Genomic DNA, 15737 nt, shown 5'->3' with positions numbered 1-15737 from the left:
AATACATCTGGAAAGGAGAGAGGGTGAGGAAGGGATAGTGGGAACTTGTTTCTGAGCAGGGTGCAGGCAGGGCGCTTTTGAAGAAGGTGTGAAAACTGCTGCCAGTTAGAGCACTAGGACACTATTTTAGCAGCATTCTTCAAGTTGTAGTTCTTCATATGGACATTTCCTGATCAATTTGCTGCCTTTGCCAAGGGGAATTGGAGTCATGCACAAACTGTGGAAGGAATGAACAACAACATAATGACTTTCTTTGTCTTTCTCACTTTGCAAGAAATTCTGCTTAGCAGCTTTGAAGGTAGTTGGGAAGGGGGAAGGGTGTAAAAAGCAATTTTCACTTGTTTATCAACAACAATTAAAACCAGGATTTTTGCCACAAAATTAGATGATCCCCAGAGAAGCAAGTTGCTAAAAGGCAGCTAGAAGAAAGGTAATTCAGAAAACAGCAGTAAGGTTATTTTGGTCTCAGTGCTTTGAAGAGAGCTGTACAGCACCACAGGTCCATTGTTTCCATAAGGTTAAGATGTATAAACAACACCATAAAATATGTAGGAGTTCCTGCCATAGGCTGTGGGTGTCCCTGCAGGCTCCGCCCAAACACACATGTTCCCCATCTGCTGCTGCCTCTCATTTGTTGCCTTCCTGCTTCTGGTGGTGCCACAAAGCCAAGGTCTGGCTTTTCAGGACAGTCAACGACAACTTGCTTTTGGTCAAGGCGCCCCATGGTGTAACTTCTGTCCTTGGTCTCTGCTGTTCCGTGTCGATGCTAGTAGCAGGGTCCCTGGGTCTGTGGCACCAGCACCACATTGCCCTCCCTCGCTGCGGTCACAGATACAAGTCCAGAGACTTTCGCTCCGTGCAGTGCAGAAAAAGCTCTGGGCTTCTTCTTCCTGAAGGACAAATGGACAAGTAAAATGCAGAGAAAATGAAAGACAGGCTTGTGCTTCTGTGCTGAGAGGAGCATGAGATGTTAGGAAACCAGTGGTACCTACCAGACTCCTGCTGCCGTTTGTGCCACAGCACGACAGCAGATCCGTAGGCAATCACTGGAGTGTGTCATCAGATTGCCCAAACACTGCTGCACCATGTTATTAGATATGCTGAAAACTGTACTGTATCTAGTTTCAAAGGCATGGTCCATCTTCTGAGAGGGCAGTGGTTTGTTTGGAGCAGTCTGAGAACAACCTGCAGTACCATGCCACTCATGTGGATGGGCTTTTATAGCAAGGCTGGCCTGACATTTGTCCAACTGGGCAGAGACAGAAAGAAATTCTCCTGTCATGATACAGTGCCAGACATGAAAACTAGAGCCAGCAGAGCTAAGTAACCTTGGCAGAGCCACCTGGTAATGCAGCTGCACAGCTTCCAATACCTAGCCAGCTACCTTGCTTTATGGAGGCATACCCACTTTCAGTGAAGTGGGGGATCAGGTTGCAGGAGTGCCTTAAAAGTTAGCCAGTCATTCTGCAAACATGATTCAAGCAAGGCAAGAGGGGAGGTCAGCCTCAGAGCTAAAGAACAAACCAGGCATCCCGGGCTACTCGTTTTGCTGACTCTTATTCTATACCAGAAAAACTATGTGGGAAATCTGTAGGTACTGTAGACACTGTACTGTGCACTCTCCACATAGCTGGGGGATAGGTGAGTGTGAATGGAGAAGGAAAGTGAGGAAAGGAATGTGACATGGGGAGCAATGTCACCACTTCTAGGGAATTAATCTGTTAGCATGTGAGGACCTTAGCTGCAGTAGAGAGTCGTCTGTATTTTCAGAGAACAAGATGTTGCCTTGTGCCACTGGATTGCATTACTGGAGTTACAGGTGTCCTAAGATGAATCCATGCTGCCAGTGAAACAAGGTCTGCAAAGTGGCTACTACAGCTGGAACCAGGAGGAAATACAGGGAGGGTGCACAGGCAAACATGGGGGTGAATTCCCACCCACAGGGGTATTGTAGGTGTCAGACCAGCTCGGAAGCCTGAGAAACTCTATTGTGTTCCTTCTCCTGGAGCAGATACAATAGCAAGGACAGGCAAAACTTATAAGAAGGGAGATTTTCTCAAGCCAATCTTGAGAAAGAAGTAGCTTAGATGCGCACTAGTGTGATAGATGTACACCGAATGAGAAAAGAGCATGCTGGCCATAATATTGCCAAAGAAAGATGCAATAATTATCAGCTGATCAGTACAGGCAGGGACTGCCCATGTGGGTGGACATATCTATCTGGGTTTGGCTTGTTACCAGTTTCCATAAGGTGAAAGTGCAGCTGGCCTTCACAAGTTTTGCTAACGACCTACAGAAATAGTTCCTGGGAACTGCTATGAAGGCCAAGGAGAAAATTTTTGAGTAGAGGGTATTGGAGCAGCTTTTGTTGGGTTGCAGCAGATGAGACCAATGGCATGGAGGGTGCTGAGAAATTCCAAGGTGTGACTAACAATGTCAGGATGCTACACCGGACTGCCAAACCTAGGCTTATAGCTAGGATTCTTCTTTCCTAAAATCAACAGATAGAACCTGGAATCAAATAGATAATCAAGTGCAATCTGGCACTCCTCAAATTGTAAAAGATCTGACCATATGTCACTGTTTAAATTTCCACCAGCCTGCTGGGTACTGAGCTATGATTTCTCAGGAGTAAAGCAAGCTGTGCTCTGTTGCAAAGCAAGTGACCAGAACAAAGCCCGGTTTCCCCCACACAGTGCTCCTTTCAGCGCCCAGGCTGTGGAAAAGTTCCTCTCATTCTTGAAAGTATGGCAGACCAAATTAGTTAAAGTTTTACAGTTCTGCCTGAACACTTGAATCTGTGAGATATCCTAGTCTGCAGAAAGAGGAACACATACAGGATCTCCACAGCAGCTGATTATACCAGAAACTGGCTGTTCAAAGCTAGGGCACGGTTAACTGATAGGAATTTATTTTGGAATTACCTGCAGCTGAGGATGGATTCTGTAGATAGGATACTCCACCTGACCATGGAGAAAAGCAGAGCATGCTGTCAGAGATATCAGAAATGAGTCGCTTCCAACAACACAAAAATTAGAATGCATATTGCAGCAACAGAGTGGGAACAAGGAAAACAGCAATCATAGTGACATACCAAATTCCTGTTCTGAAGCAGAGGGACATGAAAGACAACTCATTTAGCAATTACACATTCTTTAAATCACAAAAGGGAAAATCACGGAATTGTAAGGAAAAGAAAAGCACCACATTCAATATGTGAGTGTCAATCCATGAAATGAGATTTTGCATGCACGTGATGTTCACGCCAGGCAGAACTACAAAATTAAATGTATTTGTACCAGATGCAAAGGCAAGATGAGAAATGGAATATCAGATCAAGAGACAAAAGGAGTGAATGCGTTAGGCTTTGAAAAGTAGTGAAATAAGAAAGCAGAATGGCCATAAACTAAAGTAATTTTTAAATCTCATGATAACACTGTCACTAAGAGATTGTAATTTTTAAACATGACACACAAAAAGCATTCCAACTAAAATTTTAGATAGTCCATAGAAACCAGTGATTCCAGCTAAAGCATGTGAATTTATGATCTTAGTGAAAAAAGCCACAAAAACAAACCAACCAACCAACCAACCAACCCCACAAAACAGGATGGATAGTTTATATGGTCAGAAAGATGAACAAATTAAACGAAAATTTTACCCAGACCTAAGTTTTTTACAGCATCATAACATTAATACTGTTATATTGCCATGGTGGTTTTGTTTCTGTGGAATAACTACCATTAATTTTACCCCAGGAAGTTAATGTGATGGTAGAACATCACCTGTTTTGCAGAGTGTCTGATGTGTTACGACAAAAAAAATCAAAGGGGTCAATAAAGTAAATAAAAAACCTAGACTTCACTGCCAAAGAATTACAGCTCACAGCTTTAATAAAGAGATACCAAGAAATAAAGTGAAATATGTATTTGCATACACTCAAGCATTCCAAACAATGATTAAAATGAGCTCAGGCCTCAAAACTTCCACTTGTACTATGTTCTTAACACGGCAGAAAAAGACACATTCCTAGCATTTGATACTAAAACACTGTCCTGGAGAAAAGGAAGAAAAAAGTTAACCAATTACGGGTACTATTCTGTTCAATAGTAAATCATTCAACTACCAGGCTCTCAGCTGAGAACACTGCTTGGAAGCTAATGCAGACGTGGATGAATATCAGTTTTCTCAGGAAGAGGGACTGAGCGGCCTGGCAAAAATATTTACTCTATGCAATACAAGTGTGTGGACATGAACCTCATGTGGCAGAGTCTCTGAAAAACCATGCCCACAACTGCATCTGTCTGCTGGAAATAGCCAGAAAAGTAAAATAGAAAATGAAAAATGAGAATATTGCAGCCAAATGACTGTTCCATTGACACAGAGGAAAAACTGAGACGGTTGCAGGCTGTTGAGTGAGACCAGTTCAAGAAATTTACCATCCCAACAGCAGGATTTGAATATCCCCTCAGTAAGGTGCTTCGATGGTCTGTGTGTCCACCCCCAGTCTGTGCAGTACAGGCAGGAATACACAGCACCTCCCAGGCGCTCTGGCAGAGACATCCTGAGAGTCTGTACTGAGTAGTGGCTGCAGCCCATGAGGGCAGGAGTGATGCAAGATACATATTTGTAGCCTGAGAAGAAAGAGGTCAAGACATTAACCAGTGTTTGAGCTTTGAGGTGAACTCTGTACTAATCTGTCTGGTGTACAATCTATGGTGTAGATACGTCTGTGTCATGCGATGGGACAACCAGAGAAGCCTGCAGACTATGTCGCCTGACACAGCACTCTAGAAAGAGGATGTTTGGAAAAGGTAGGAAAACAAAACTTATTTTAAAAAGCAATTTTAAAATTTTTTAAAAAGTTGTTCAATGAATGTGACTGAAGCAGCAAAGCTGGGAGAACTACACCACCTACAACTGATTTCTTATCCACAGCAGTTCAGAATTCAGAAGGACGGTAACTGAACAAAAATAGGAGCTCATCAGCTGGTTCAGATCTCAAGGGATATAAAAATAAGTTTTGAGAAAATAATTAAAGAGAAACAAAGGATAAACAAAACCAACCAAGGATTTAAAAGTACTTCCATCTCAAAATATGTCCATCTTCCTTCTAAGACCCAGACCACAGGGGAGAAACTTCCACTTTTGGATACTGAAAGGTGAAGACATCATAAGCATTTCAAATGATGTTGAATATAGAGGCAGCCAACTTGAGGATCTGTCAGGACAATCTGAGAACAAAAGCTTGTCTCATTGCTTATTGAAAATAAGCAGCATCCCCAGCGCATTTTTCCACAGGCGGAAACTCATTATAATGACTTGTCTATTTGCAGTGAGTTTATGCTCTGCATCTGGGAGATAATCATATTGCTTCATCCTACTGCCACGGTTATCACATAGAAAGGCTGAACTGGATGATAAAGTTGTTACTTTTAAGTTTAGAGAATGTATTAAAAAAAAAAAAAAGGCGAATCTGGAGCAGTATTCCTCAAGGAGTATCAGTAGCATCTTGCTATAAGCACGCATGTTCCTTGGTTCCTGTGGAGCAGCACCATGAAACTCTGTGGTAGTAGAAGTGGGACGAGAAGCATGCGAAGGCAAACAGCTGCAGTGAAGGAGAGGCAGGAAAGCTCCCACCAGCAAGGTGAAACTTTCAGTGTCAGAGAAAATCATGAACTTGAGGCAAGGCACAAAGGCAGCCATGGAAGATAGTGCAACATAGGAGGTTGGTGAGACAAGTAACTCAGCCCATGTAAAGCTCCACTGACTGCACCTGACATCACTTAAAGGTTGTCGTCATTGAAAGATGACACCAATGAGCCAAAGGAAGACTGATGGCAGCACCGACTAAAGCACCTTCTTTGTGTGCTGGTAAAACAATACAAGAAAGGAGCCTGCCCTGGTGACAGGGGACACCCCTGTGTTCCTGCTGCCAGCCACCGCCCTGCAGCAGAGCCTGGCAGCTGGACAGTGGTGGGCAACCCCTGCAGGGACAGCTGCTTTCCTCAGCGCTGCTCTGCAGGGTTTGCTCAGCCTCCTCCAGAGAGAGAGCCTGAATGCGAGATGCCTTTTACAACTCCAGGCCTTTTTCCAGTCCTCAATCTCTTGTTGTAGATGGCTGCTGAAGAACTGCTAAAATATATCTGTGGTTATGGTCTGCCAGACTGTCCTCCCAAATAAATCTCACAGATGAAGTTGAATTAATTTAACCTATAGGCTCACGTAAATTGGTAATATACATAATTTATTTTATAAATCCATAATCTTTTCCTAAGTGGTCAACACCAAGTACTTGCAAGGAAAATTGAAGAAATCTTCCAAATCCTTGCTAGTCAAGTCATAAATATATGGTTTAATAACTCTTTCTAAATGTATTGTAACATATGTCAGATGTTATATAGAAATAAGAATTAAATAGCAGATCTTGAAATATTATTTCTTTCCTACGTTTTTTATTTTGTCTTGATTAGTGTTCAACTTTCATGACATATCACAGCAACACCCTTGTAGCACAAGAGTATAGAGAAATAAGTAGTACAAAGCTTTGCCTGCAAGTAGTTAAATGTGTGATTCTCTCGAACTTCATTTTTTGGGTGTATTATTATGAAATTATCTGTGTCTTTTGTTAATCTTTACATTATTATTAAATTCTTGTTTTAGCTCTATTAATATAGTATAAAGAAGAAATACTCCATTTTCTCTAATGAAGAAAATTAAAAATCAATTGCCAAGACATCTCATTTATAAAAAGTAATTTTAAAAGCAATGAGGCCATGATTTTGAATTGTGTGACAAATCATTTCATGTTTTAGAGCACACAGTAGTCAAGGGTGATTTGTTTAGCAAATTCAACTCAGTTTTCTAATGCAGCTCGTATTCCGTTTGTCCTGACATTACTATCTCCATTTTCATTGTAGCACAGTAGGAAAATACATGAAGACCTGACGTTTTTTACAGATGTTTCTATTTCGGATTTATTGTGTTCCCTTCTTCTCTGGTCTAACATCTCATTTGAACCTGTTGGTTGCCCTCCCAGTACAGTACCCTCAGTTCAGATTCCTGAAAGCCCTGGTGCTGACTTCCAGGCACCCCTCTGTCGGGGTCTTTTTCCATGGAGGATGTTTTGCTTCTTTCTCCCTTACAGTCTGAGTCACAACATGGGGCAGTGGGGCTCTGACTATGCAGCCAGAGCACCATGCAGCCAAATGTCTCAAGTGCTCTGCAAATATCCACAAACTCTTCCTTTAGAGGTGAAAATATAACATGAGAATTTAAGATCACAGGTATTTTATAAATAAGTAAACTAAGGACATGGAGGCTAAATCACTTTACAAGGGCCATACATATACACAGAGCCAGAAATAACAATGAAATATGTTTTGCTTTTGAAAGTCTATGAAATAGAGTATCAGGTAGATTTTACTTCTCTCACTGCCCAGTAGTCTTTGATAAATCCTTAACTGGCATAACTACAGTGCCCTCCTGAAAACATTGAAACCTTCCTGGTTTCTTGAAAGAGAAAACTGATTCACCTTTTCTGTCCTTAGCAAAGGGAACAAAGTTTTTCATGCATGGGATCACTGAGGATCAAACCCAAAAAAATCTCTATATTATCAACCCTGTGTTTGGAATAAATCCAAAACAGCCCCATACCAGCCACTGTGAAGAAAATGAACTCTACCCCAGACAAAACCAACACAATATTTTATTAAGCTTGGCTGGTACTGAAATTCAGAGTAGGGCAGCCACATGCTTTAAAAGACTTCAGGGCAAATCCATTGGTTTTAACAAACATACCTTGGTGGGTCTTTTTTCTTCAGTCTGCCATTGAGACAGGAAAATGCAGATAGCCCAACCTCCTTTTCTATACTGCCCTGGTGCACCTGGTAAGCTCTCAGAGATACCAGCAATGTTTGAAATGGCTGAGCACCGTTTCTTCTGAAGTGATGGAGCAGACCCCTCTTTTGCTCACCTTTGTTACATGCAGAGCAAGAGATATCTAGTGGGTAAGCAGTGACTCAAAGACCCCTTAACAGCTGCTGAGCTGTTCAATCAGTTTGGCTCTAGGAATATAGAGCCAGAGTTGCAAGAGATGTACAAAGAGCCTGTGAGCAGAGTTACATGGCTATAAACTTGGTATGAGACGAGATTGAGCAAAGCAAATCAGATGCCACAAGCACGATTTGCTTTCTGTTAGAGATGTCTCTGTAACATCACAGGCTATCTCTAAGCTATATTTTCCACTGCTTTGCTGGCTTGCAAAACTTTTAATGGAACAAGTTTTTCTGGCAGAAGAACACTGATTTTTATCTTTAATAAGCAGCCTCTCTATCATTTAGCTTCAGGAAACAGCTTCCTGGTTGTAAACTGCTTGAGACTGCTGACAGCCAGGCAACTTCAAAAGCAGCCAGGAGCGACTTTCTTGCTAACTTTGGGAAGGAATTCAAAAATGCTGAAAGGTGCAGATGATTCTGTTATGGAGCAGGAGGACTCTGCTTCCCGACATGGAGAAATGACGAGTTGGGATATCAATGACATCAAGCTTCCCCAGGTATGTATCTGGATCTTAGAAATTCTTTTAGTTCTGACCAGTCATCTCCACCACTGATCTTAAATGCTTTCTCAGTCATCTGTGCCTCCTTGCCGTTATTCTCTTTGTCACCTCAAGTTATGGGGGAGTGTTTTGCTAGAAAATATTGAGAAAATATTGACATTTCAGAAGCATTGTTTTCCCTGGTGGATTAAGTCCAGACAAAGCAGAGGGAAAAAAGGTGCCTCCTGCTGTGGGCACTTAATTAGAGCTGTCCAGGAATTGCTTTTTGCCCTGGGTAGTGCTTTATGAGAGGGGAGCACAGCATCCACAACTGCCTTGCAACTGTGGGTGCTCAGTCTTGCTGCAGATTGGGCTCCAGCTCCAGGGCTGTCTTCCCACATGGAGGTAAGTCTTTTCACGAGCACCTAGGGAAACCTCACTTCATGTTTGCAGATTTGCTGAGAGGCACAACAGTGATCTTCCCCTCCCTCTGTCCTTTTCTAGTTCTCTTAGCTAGAAGTTTCAACCATGCTGTTCACTGAAAGCCCACACACCCTGCACACCAGTGTCACCTCCCTGTCCCTCAGCTCTGCACAGTTCTGCCAGATTCCTCCTGCTGCAGTCCTTCAGTATGCAGCTCTGCCTTTCACCTCCCAACCCTGCCTTCTTACTGGATCCCAGCCTCTTCCTACTATGACAGTGCTGTTTGCCCAAAGCCTCTATGTTCTAGGATGTCCCCTTCCCTGCCCTTCACCCCAAGGTCCCCTTCACCTGCATTTCATTTTGGAGGCTTCATTGACACCCTTCCCTACACTATCCAGTGGCTACCAGGGGGGCGTGGGAGTTTTTCTCTTCTTGGTTGATGTGCTGTCGTGGCTCTCCGTCCTGGGATTAGCAATTTAAAGGAAATTTCTACTGAGCTTTTGTATGCCTTACAAGAACTTTTCCCTCAAAACCATCATAGGGTGTGGTAGATGCTTTACAGCTTACTACATTTTACTGTATTGACTGTACCCACTGATGTACGCTGATGTACTGATGTGATGTGTGCTTGGGCCTTTGGGGTTTTTTTCCAAGTTTTATTTTTATTGCTCCTTACTGTGCTGTCCTTGAGGTTTAGTGCTTGTTAGGGGGATTTTTTTGGTGGTTTTTATTCTTTTTGTTTGGTTGGTTGGGTGAGTGAGAACAAGCTCCTGGCCAGGCCTTCCTGATGCTCTGGTGCTCATGGGGAGCCACAGAGATCTGGGTTTTCCCTGCCTTATCGCCACTGCTCCCTCCTGACAACCAGCATCACCTGGAGTCACCTAGGCTAGAGGACACCCAGCAGAGGTCCAGCTCTGTTCAGCTCCTGGACAAGCTCTTCTCTTCCCCAGCCTAAAATGTGGCTTGCTTTCTTCTTTCCACAGCATGTAAGCCAGACAGACTGGTTTCAAGAATGGCCAGATTCCTATGTAAAACATATCTATAGCTCAGAGGATAAAAATGCTCAGAGGCACCACAGCAGCTGGGCAATGAGAAACACCAACAACCACAACTCTCGCATCTTAAAAAAGTCCTGCCTTGGGGTGGTGGTTTGTGGTAACGACTGCTCGACCTTGGACGGGAGGAAGATCTACCTAAGACCAGCCATTTGTGATAAAGCCAGGCAAAAACAACAGCGTGAGTACGAACATGGCAGTTCATCATATGGCAGTTCATAAGTGAACACAACAGAGCAGAAATCAAAGTATAGGATACCCTTTGGATTATCCAGCCTTCCTTCTGCCATTCCTTATATTCCAAAGCAACTCTTGATTTGGAACAGTGCATTTTACACTTCTTACTGTTGGGATGCAGCCATCTGCTTGCTTATTTTCTTTTTTTTTCCTAATCATTTTTTCATCTCTGTTTCTGCTGGTTAGGGATGGGTTCCCAGCCTTCTCAGGCCCATGAGTGAGGGTACTGAGAAAGCTGTGCAGTGCAGGCAGCTTCCTGCCCTGCTGTTTCTGCCCACCTGAGTGTTCATATTGCACTGGCCCAAGAGTAACTCAGGAGGCAAATCTTGCAGGAAAGAAGTTGCTCATAAACTGTGATGACTGGAAATCTGCCTCATAGTCACGTCACTGGAGCAAGACAATGCAAATAGAGAACATGAGCTGCAGGCACACTTTTAACAAGACCATTCCAAACAATTGTGATTGCTCAGTAGAGCTAGCACATACTGATTTCTGGATCTGATGTACATTCTGGCTAAAGAAAGGTATTACTCAAGCACTCACTGAGGGCAGAACAATGTTCTCTAGAAAAGCCAAGACAAGTATACATATGACATTCCAAACACTGACAAGAGAAAATCTAAAACTGACCATGATAATAAATGATAAAATTGTAATAACATTGTAATAGAAATAAATTTTTAAAGTTAAATTTAATAATGGACAGAATAAAGGCAATGATTAGTTTGTTTATGTTGAATTTGCTTATGTTTGGAAGTTTTCTGCATGAAGTTTCTCTCAGTGTGATTTCTGAGCACCAAACAAGAAGGGGCAATCTGCCACCAATGAACCATTGTATCACATGGGATTCATCTAATCAGTGCTGCTCAGAAAATGTTTCCCTCTATCTTTGCTCCAGAGACATGCTGTCCAAACTGCAATGGACCGCTGCGACTCCTTTCCTGCCGAGGCCATGGTGGTTACCCAGTTACCAACTTCTGGAGGCATGAAGGCCAGTTCATATTTTTCCAGGTTGGTATAAAATTACCTAACGTTATGCAAGTTAATCTTAAAGACTGATATTTTAAGTTTTATTCAGCAAATTTTTTCTTCCAACAAATAGGGGTTATTGAATATGGCAAGGTCAAATGACTGTAAGGAGAACAATTTTCACAAGGTCCTAGCAACCTGATCTAACTCTGAAGTTAGTCTTTCCTGAGCAGGAGGTTGAGCTAGAAGGCCCTTCCAGCCTCAGTTAGCCTATGCTACTGTGATTTTACAGCATAGTATATTTTTTATTTAGGCTTCTGTGAAAACCTGTTGATTTTGAAGCATTTTGCCTCAGGTACATAGGAACCAACAAATCCTCAGAAATACCATGTTATGTCCTCTCCTCCATAGGGGCTGTCTATGGAAAATGCCATCTGTGTATTATATGTAACTTATATCTGGAACACAGTGTATGCAAGTGTTTAAATAATGGGCACTATTTCTGGAAGCTGTAGTCCTAGTTTAGTAACATAACCACTTTCCTGCTTTCCAGTCTTTTCTTACATGCAGGCTAAATAAAATTAATTCTCTGTGGAAGCTAATGGAAATTAATGTTCTGATAAACACGTCTAAACCGTGAGAAGAATGAAAGTGACTGCACTGTAGCCAAACTGCAGACCTCATAGCTTCAGCTGGGGCTCTGTTGTGGGGACCATCTTCTCCAAATAAATGTGGGGCCCTGATTTTATGATTTCAGAGAGTTCCTACCCCATCCCGCTTCATCTGGGATATGTTCATTATTTGAGTTCACAGTAACTAAATCCTGTTAAATACAAAGCATTAAATTAGGCCATAATGTGTGGGTTTGGCCAGTGCTATAAATTCTGCTCCCTTAAGATTATTAACAAGGTTTCCTCTACTTTTAACACATCATAATTCTTTCTGAAGTCCAAAGGAGCTCATGACCACCCACGTCCAGAAACAAAACTAGAAGCAGAAGCAAGAAGATCAATCCAAAAAGCAAAGACAGCTTTCTCTCCATCTTCTCTAAGATTAAAAAGAATCCAGGAGATTGAGGTAACCCTTGCTATTGGTCAATGAAATTTTGGTCAAACAATATGTGGTTCAAGGCATGGTGGAGGCTATCTGGGCTTTGGGTCTGGATGGGAGGAGGCTTTACATCTCCACGTTCTGTATGCTCATGATCAGTACAAGAAGGACCAGGGCTGTCCTGAGCATCCTGCTCTCCTTAGCACTGTCATCCACTGCCAACACCCCCTCTCCAGAGCAAATTTGTGCCTGGTGGCAGCAGGAGATTACATCTACGCTGGTAAACAAAGCAGGGCTGCAGGGCAGGCTAAGTTTCATCACCATGCACGTGGAACTTCCTGTGCATCAGTTTCTGCCCATTGCCTCTTGTTCCTATTTCTTGGCACCACCGAGAAAAACGAAGGCATCCTCCGCCCCTGTTTGTTCCCCTTCAGTTTTGCCACGGTTAAGAAGGGGAAGGTGCATCACCTATACCTGGTTTGCCCTCTTTGCTCCCTGGGTGTCCAGCAGGGCTTTGAAGGCAGAAGAGTGCTCTGAATGACTTTTTGAAGCATTGATGTTAAAACATCCACTCTGATGGGTGTGGAAACACTTGTGAAAGCATCTCCAGAGATCCCTGGGACTGCTGCATGCCTGATGGGGGAAATCAGGCTGAGTGGTGAGGCTGCCTCCAGTGGCCTTACTGGCAAAGGCTGTGTTACACTCAATTGTCATCACCAGTATTCACATGCAGTTTGACTTTTGATATGGTGCATTCCCCCATCCTGGTGTTAGGGACAGTAATCCACACCCCTTCAGCCACAGACAGAAGGGATAATTGGTCTGGGTGGGGACAGATTTCTTAAATGGATGACATGGAGAAGCAAGGGGGTCTGGGAACCCAAAAAATAGATAGAAAGTGCACAGGAAGTTAAAGCCATTTGAATAGAATGTGAATTTAGAAGCTGCAGCTATTTCTACTGGAAATACTCAGGAGGACACTAAAAACCAGAACATCTTGACACAAGTGCGTGGGAATAAAAGCATAAGAAAAAACAGCTGAGCTGTCTAAATGTCTAACAAATATAGCAACAATGCTTTTCCTATAACTCATTTAGTTCTGTCTCCATGAACGCTGAAATAGTTTTCACCTAGGAAATATTACTGAGCCACTGGCTTCTTTGTTTCTTGTATAACTCAGCCTACTGGTCAGCCTGCTTGCTTAGGTCAAGCCCCCAGTAGACATGCCTTCATCTTTCCCTTCCTAAAACATCTTCCTGAGGCTTTCACTTTCAATTGTGTGGGAGTAGAAACAGACTAAAGATGTCACAAATGTCTAATAGCCTGCAATTTGGCTGTTCTGACTCTGTACAGTCAGACCATTTACCCACAGCTGGCTTTCCAGTTCATGGCTCTCCAGCAGGTTTTCCTTGGGAATTACACATCATATTTGCGTTTTGCCAAAACTAGCTATGATAGAACTAACTCAGGAGTCTGGTTTGTCACACAGAACCTGTGTCGCTGAATCCGCAAAAATATATTCTGAAAAGATTCAGTTTTAATGTGCTCATAAGAGATGAGGGAGGAGAACTTTAGAAAAAGGTATGAGCCCAAAATAGAGCAAGTGATATATAGGATGTTCTCTCTATAGCATCATCGGGACTGTAGCTGAAGATGGGCTGGGTCCTACACCAGACTGCTGGAATTTTTTCTCATAGTGAGTGGAGAACAGCTGAAAGGAGGTTTGCTGCTCCAGCAGTCTGCAAAATCACTATAATTAAATGGATGAAAACACAGAATTATAAAGAAGAGAGACCTGCAGGTGCTCATCAGAAATGAGTGTTCTGAAAGGAATTCATGTTTCCATAATTATAATCCAATAATTGAGGCAATTAAAGAAGTTGTGAAATATCCAGAACAAAAGACCCAGAAGAATAATTCTTGTGTGCTGATCCCTCTCTGAATGAAATTTCTGTGTCTGGGGTAAAAAAATGTAATGAAAGGAAAATTTATTAGTTAGAAATAGACTCTAGAAAAGCTGAAGCAGAATATTATTGTGGTGAAAAGATCACTTCAAAACAATCAGTTTAAAAAATCATACTTAGCTTTTCCAAACTCCATAGAAAAAAAATTAATTCTGTGGTGTCTAATGTATTAGCATAATTTCATTTTTAGGTCCTTCTTCAGTATATGCTGGCAGTGGATCCCAAGGGCTGTCAACACAAGGTCTAAACAACTCTTTCTGTGTAAAACAGGCTTTGGGCAAAAACTGGTGAAACAAATGCAGAGCTGTGAGCTGGGAGCCTTGTTTAGTTTGCCCCTACAGCCCATGGGCACCCCCACTATGGTGGGGGAGGTTCTGCTATGCCATCTGCTTTGTTACCTGTGTTCCTAGAACCACAGAATGGTCAAGGTTGGAAGAGGCGTCTAAGATCATCAAGTCCAACCATCACATTAGTTGAGTGCCTTTGTAAGCATCTCACAGAGAAGAGGTGCTACACCACACCTTGTTTTACTAACCCATGCCTTGCTTTCCCAAGTCTCTGACAGGTGCAGTGCCGACACAGGAAGCTTTGCCTTTGGTTCTTTCCAAGCTGGATGCTCACACATCACCTGCTAATTTCACGAGACATTTAAGCAAAAGCTTCCAGGAGCCAACACTGAGCAGCTGCTCTGGGCATCTGCCATACCCAAGGACAGCCAGGGAGGATGGGGCCTCCGGAGAGGCACCAACCTGGAGCCGAAGCCTGTCCCTCGGGAGGACCCCCAGAGCCGAGAGGCTGTGCAGTGTCCCTGCTGTGCCCTGCACAGCCCCTTCCCCCCAGCAGTGTGCCCACCTCAGCACCCAGCACATCCTGCCCATAACAAAGGGTGGCCACAACCCCTTCAGGTCTAACATGGGCCCTTTAGGAGATGGATCCTGTGGGGAAAAATCCCTGCTGACCTACAGTGGCAGCTGCCTCTCTCTGCCCCCCTACCCCGCGCCTCAGGGCAGCCCCTGCCCTGTGGCGAGCGAGGCCCAACCCCACCGACAGCTCTCGGTGCCTCCAGGGGGAAGCGAAGGAGACAGAGGCGGGGGAGGCCACCAAGTGTGTCTCAACTACTGCAACAACGACATGTTTTTTAACCTGTACCCACTACGGTGACTGGGTTTAAACACCCCTGCTGGCCCTTCCTCTGGCAATGGGTCCAATTCTCCATCCCTGTGGCAACAGAGACGTGAATGTTCTACCACAACAGGTCTCGTTTTAGCTCCTCTTGCAGGCCCCAGGAAGGGGGGGCTTGTCTTTGTTCCTTTTTATTTAACAGTCATATTCCCCCCCACTGTTTCATGGAACTAATAAAAGGTATCAGCTCCTCTTGCAGATTGCCTCGCTGCCATTCTGGTTTAGTAGCATTTCAACCCTCCTCGATACACAGCTTGTTCAAGCCTGTGGGACTGTGGAAGGTGTAGATGGATGACCTCAAGGACCACAACTCTCATGCGC

The 15737-nt window shown here is 43.4% G+C and overlaps 1 protein-coding gene across 1 annotated transcript; it reads left to right on the top strand.

Annotated features, from left to right (window-relative positions):
* The first annotated feature begins 8344 nt into the window (after positions 1-8344).
* Positions 8345-15395, top strand: GCM1 (glial cells missing transcription factor 1). Its single transcript, XM_048299355.1, has 5 exons — positions 8345-8554; positions 9943-10195; positions 11150-11262; positions 12169-12297; positions 14790-15395. The coding sequence occupies exons 1-5, from the start codon at positions 8453-8455 to the stop codon at positions 15393-15395; spliced, it is 1203 nt and encodes a 400-aa protein (XP_048155312.1). The 5' UTR covers positions 8345-8452.
* Positions 15396-15737: the final 342 nt, after the last annotated feature.

The sequence above is a fragment of the Corvus hawaiiensis genome, chromosome 3, assembly GCF_020740725.1.
Source record: "Corvus hawaiiensis isolate bCorHaw1 chromosome 3, bCorHaw1.pri.cur, whole genome shotgun sequence".
In the NCBI taxonomy this organism is placed as follows: domain Eukaryota; kingdom Metazoa; phylum Chordata; class Aves; order Passeriformes; family Corvidae; genus Corvus; species Corvus hawaiiensis.
This window is presented reverse-complemented; position numbering and strand designations above follow the sequence as displayed.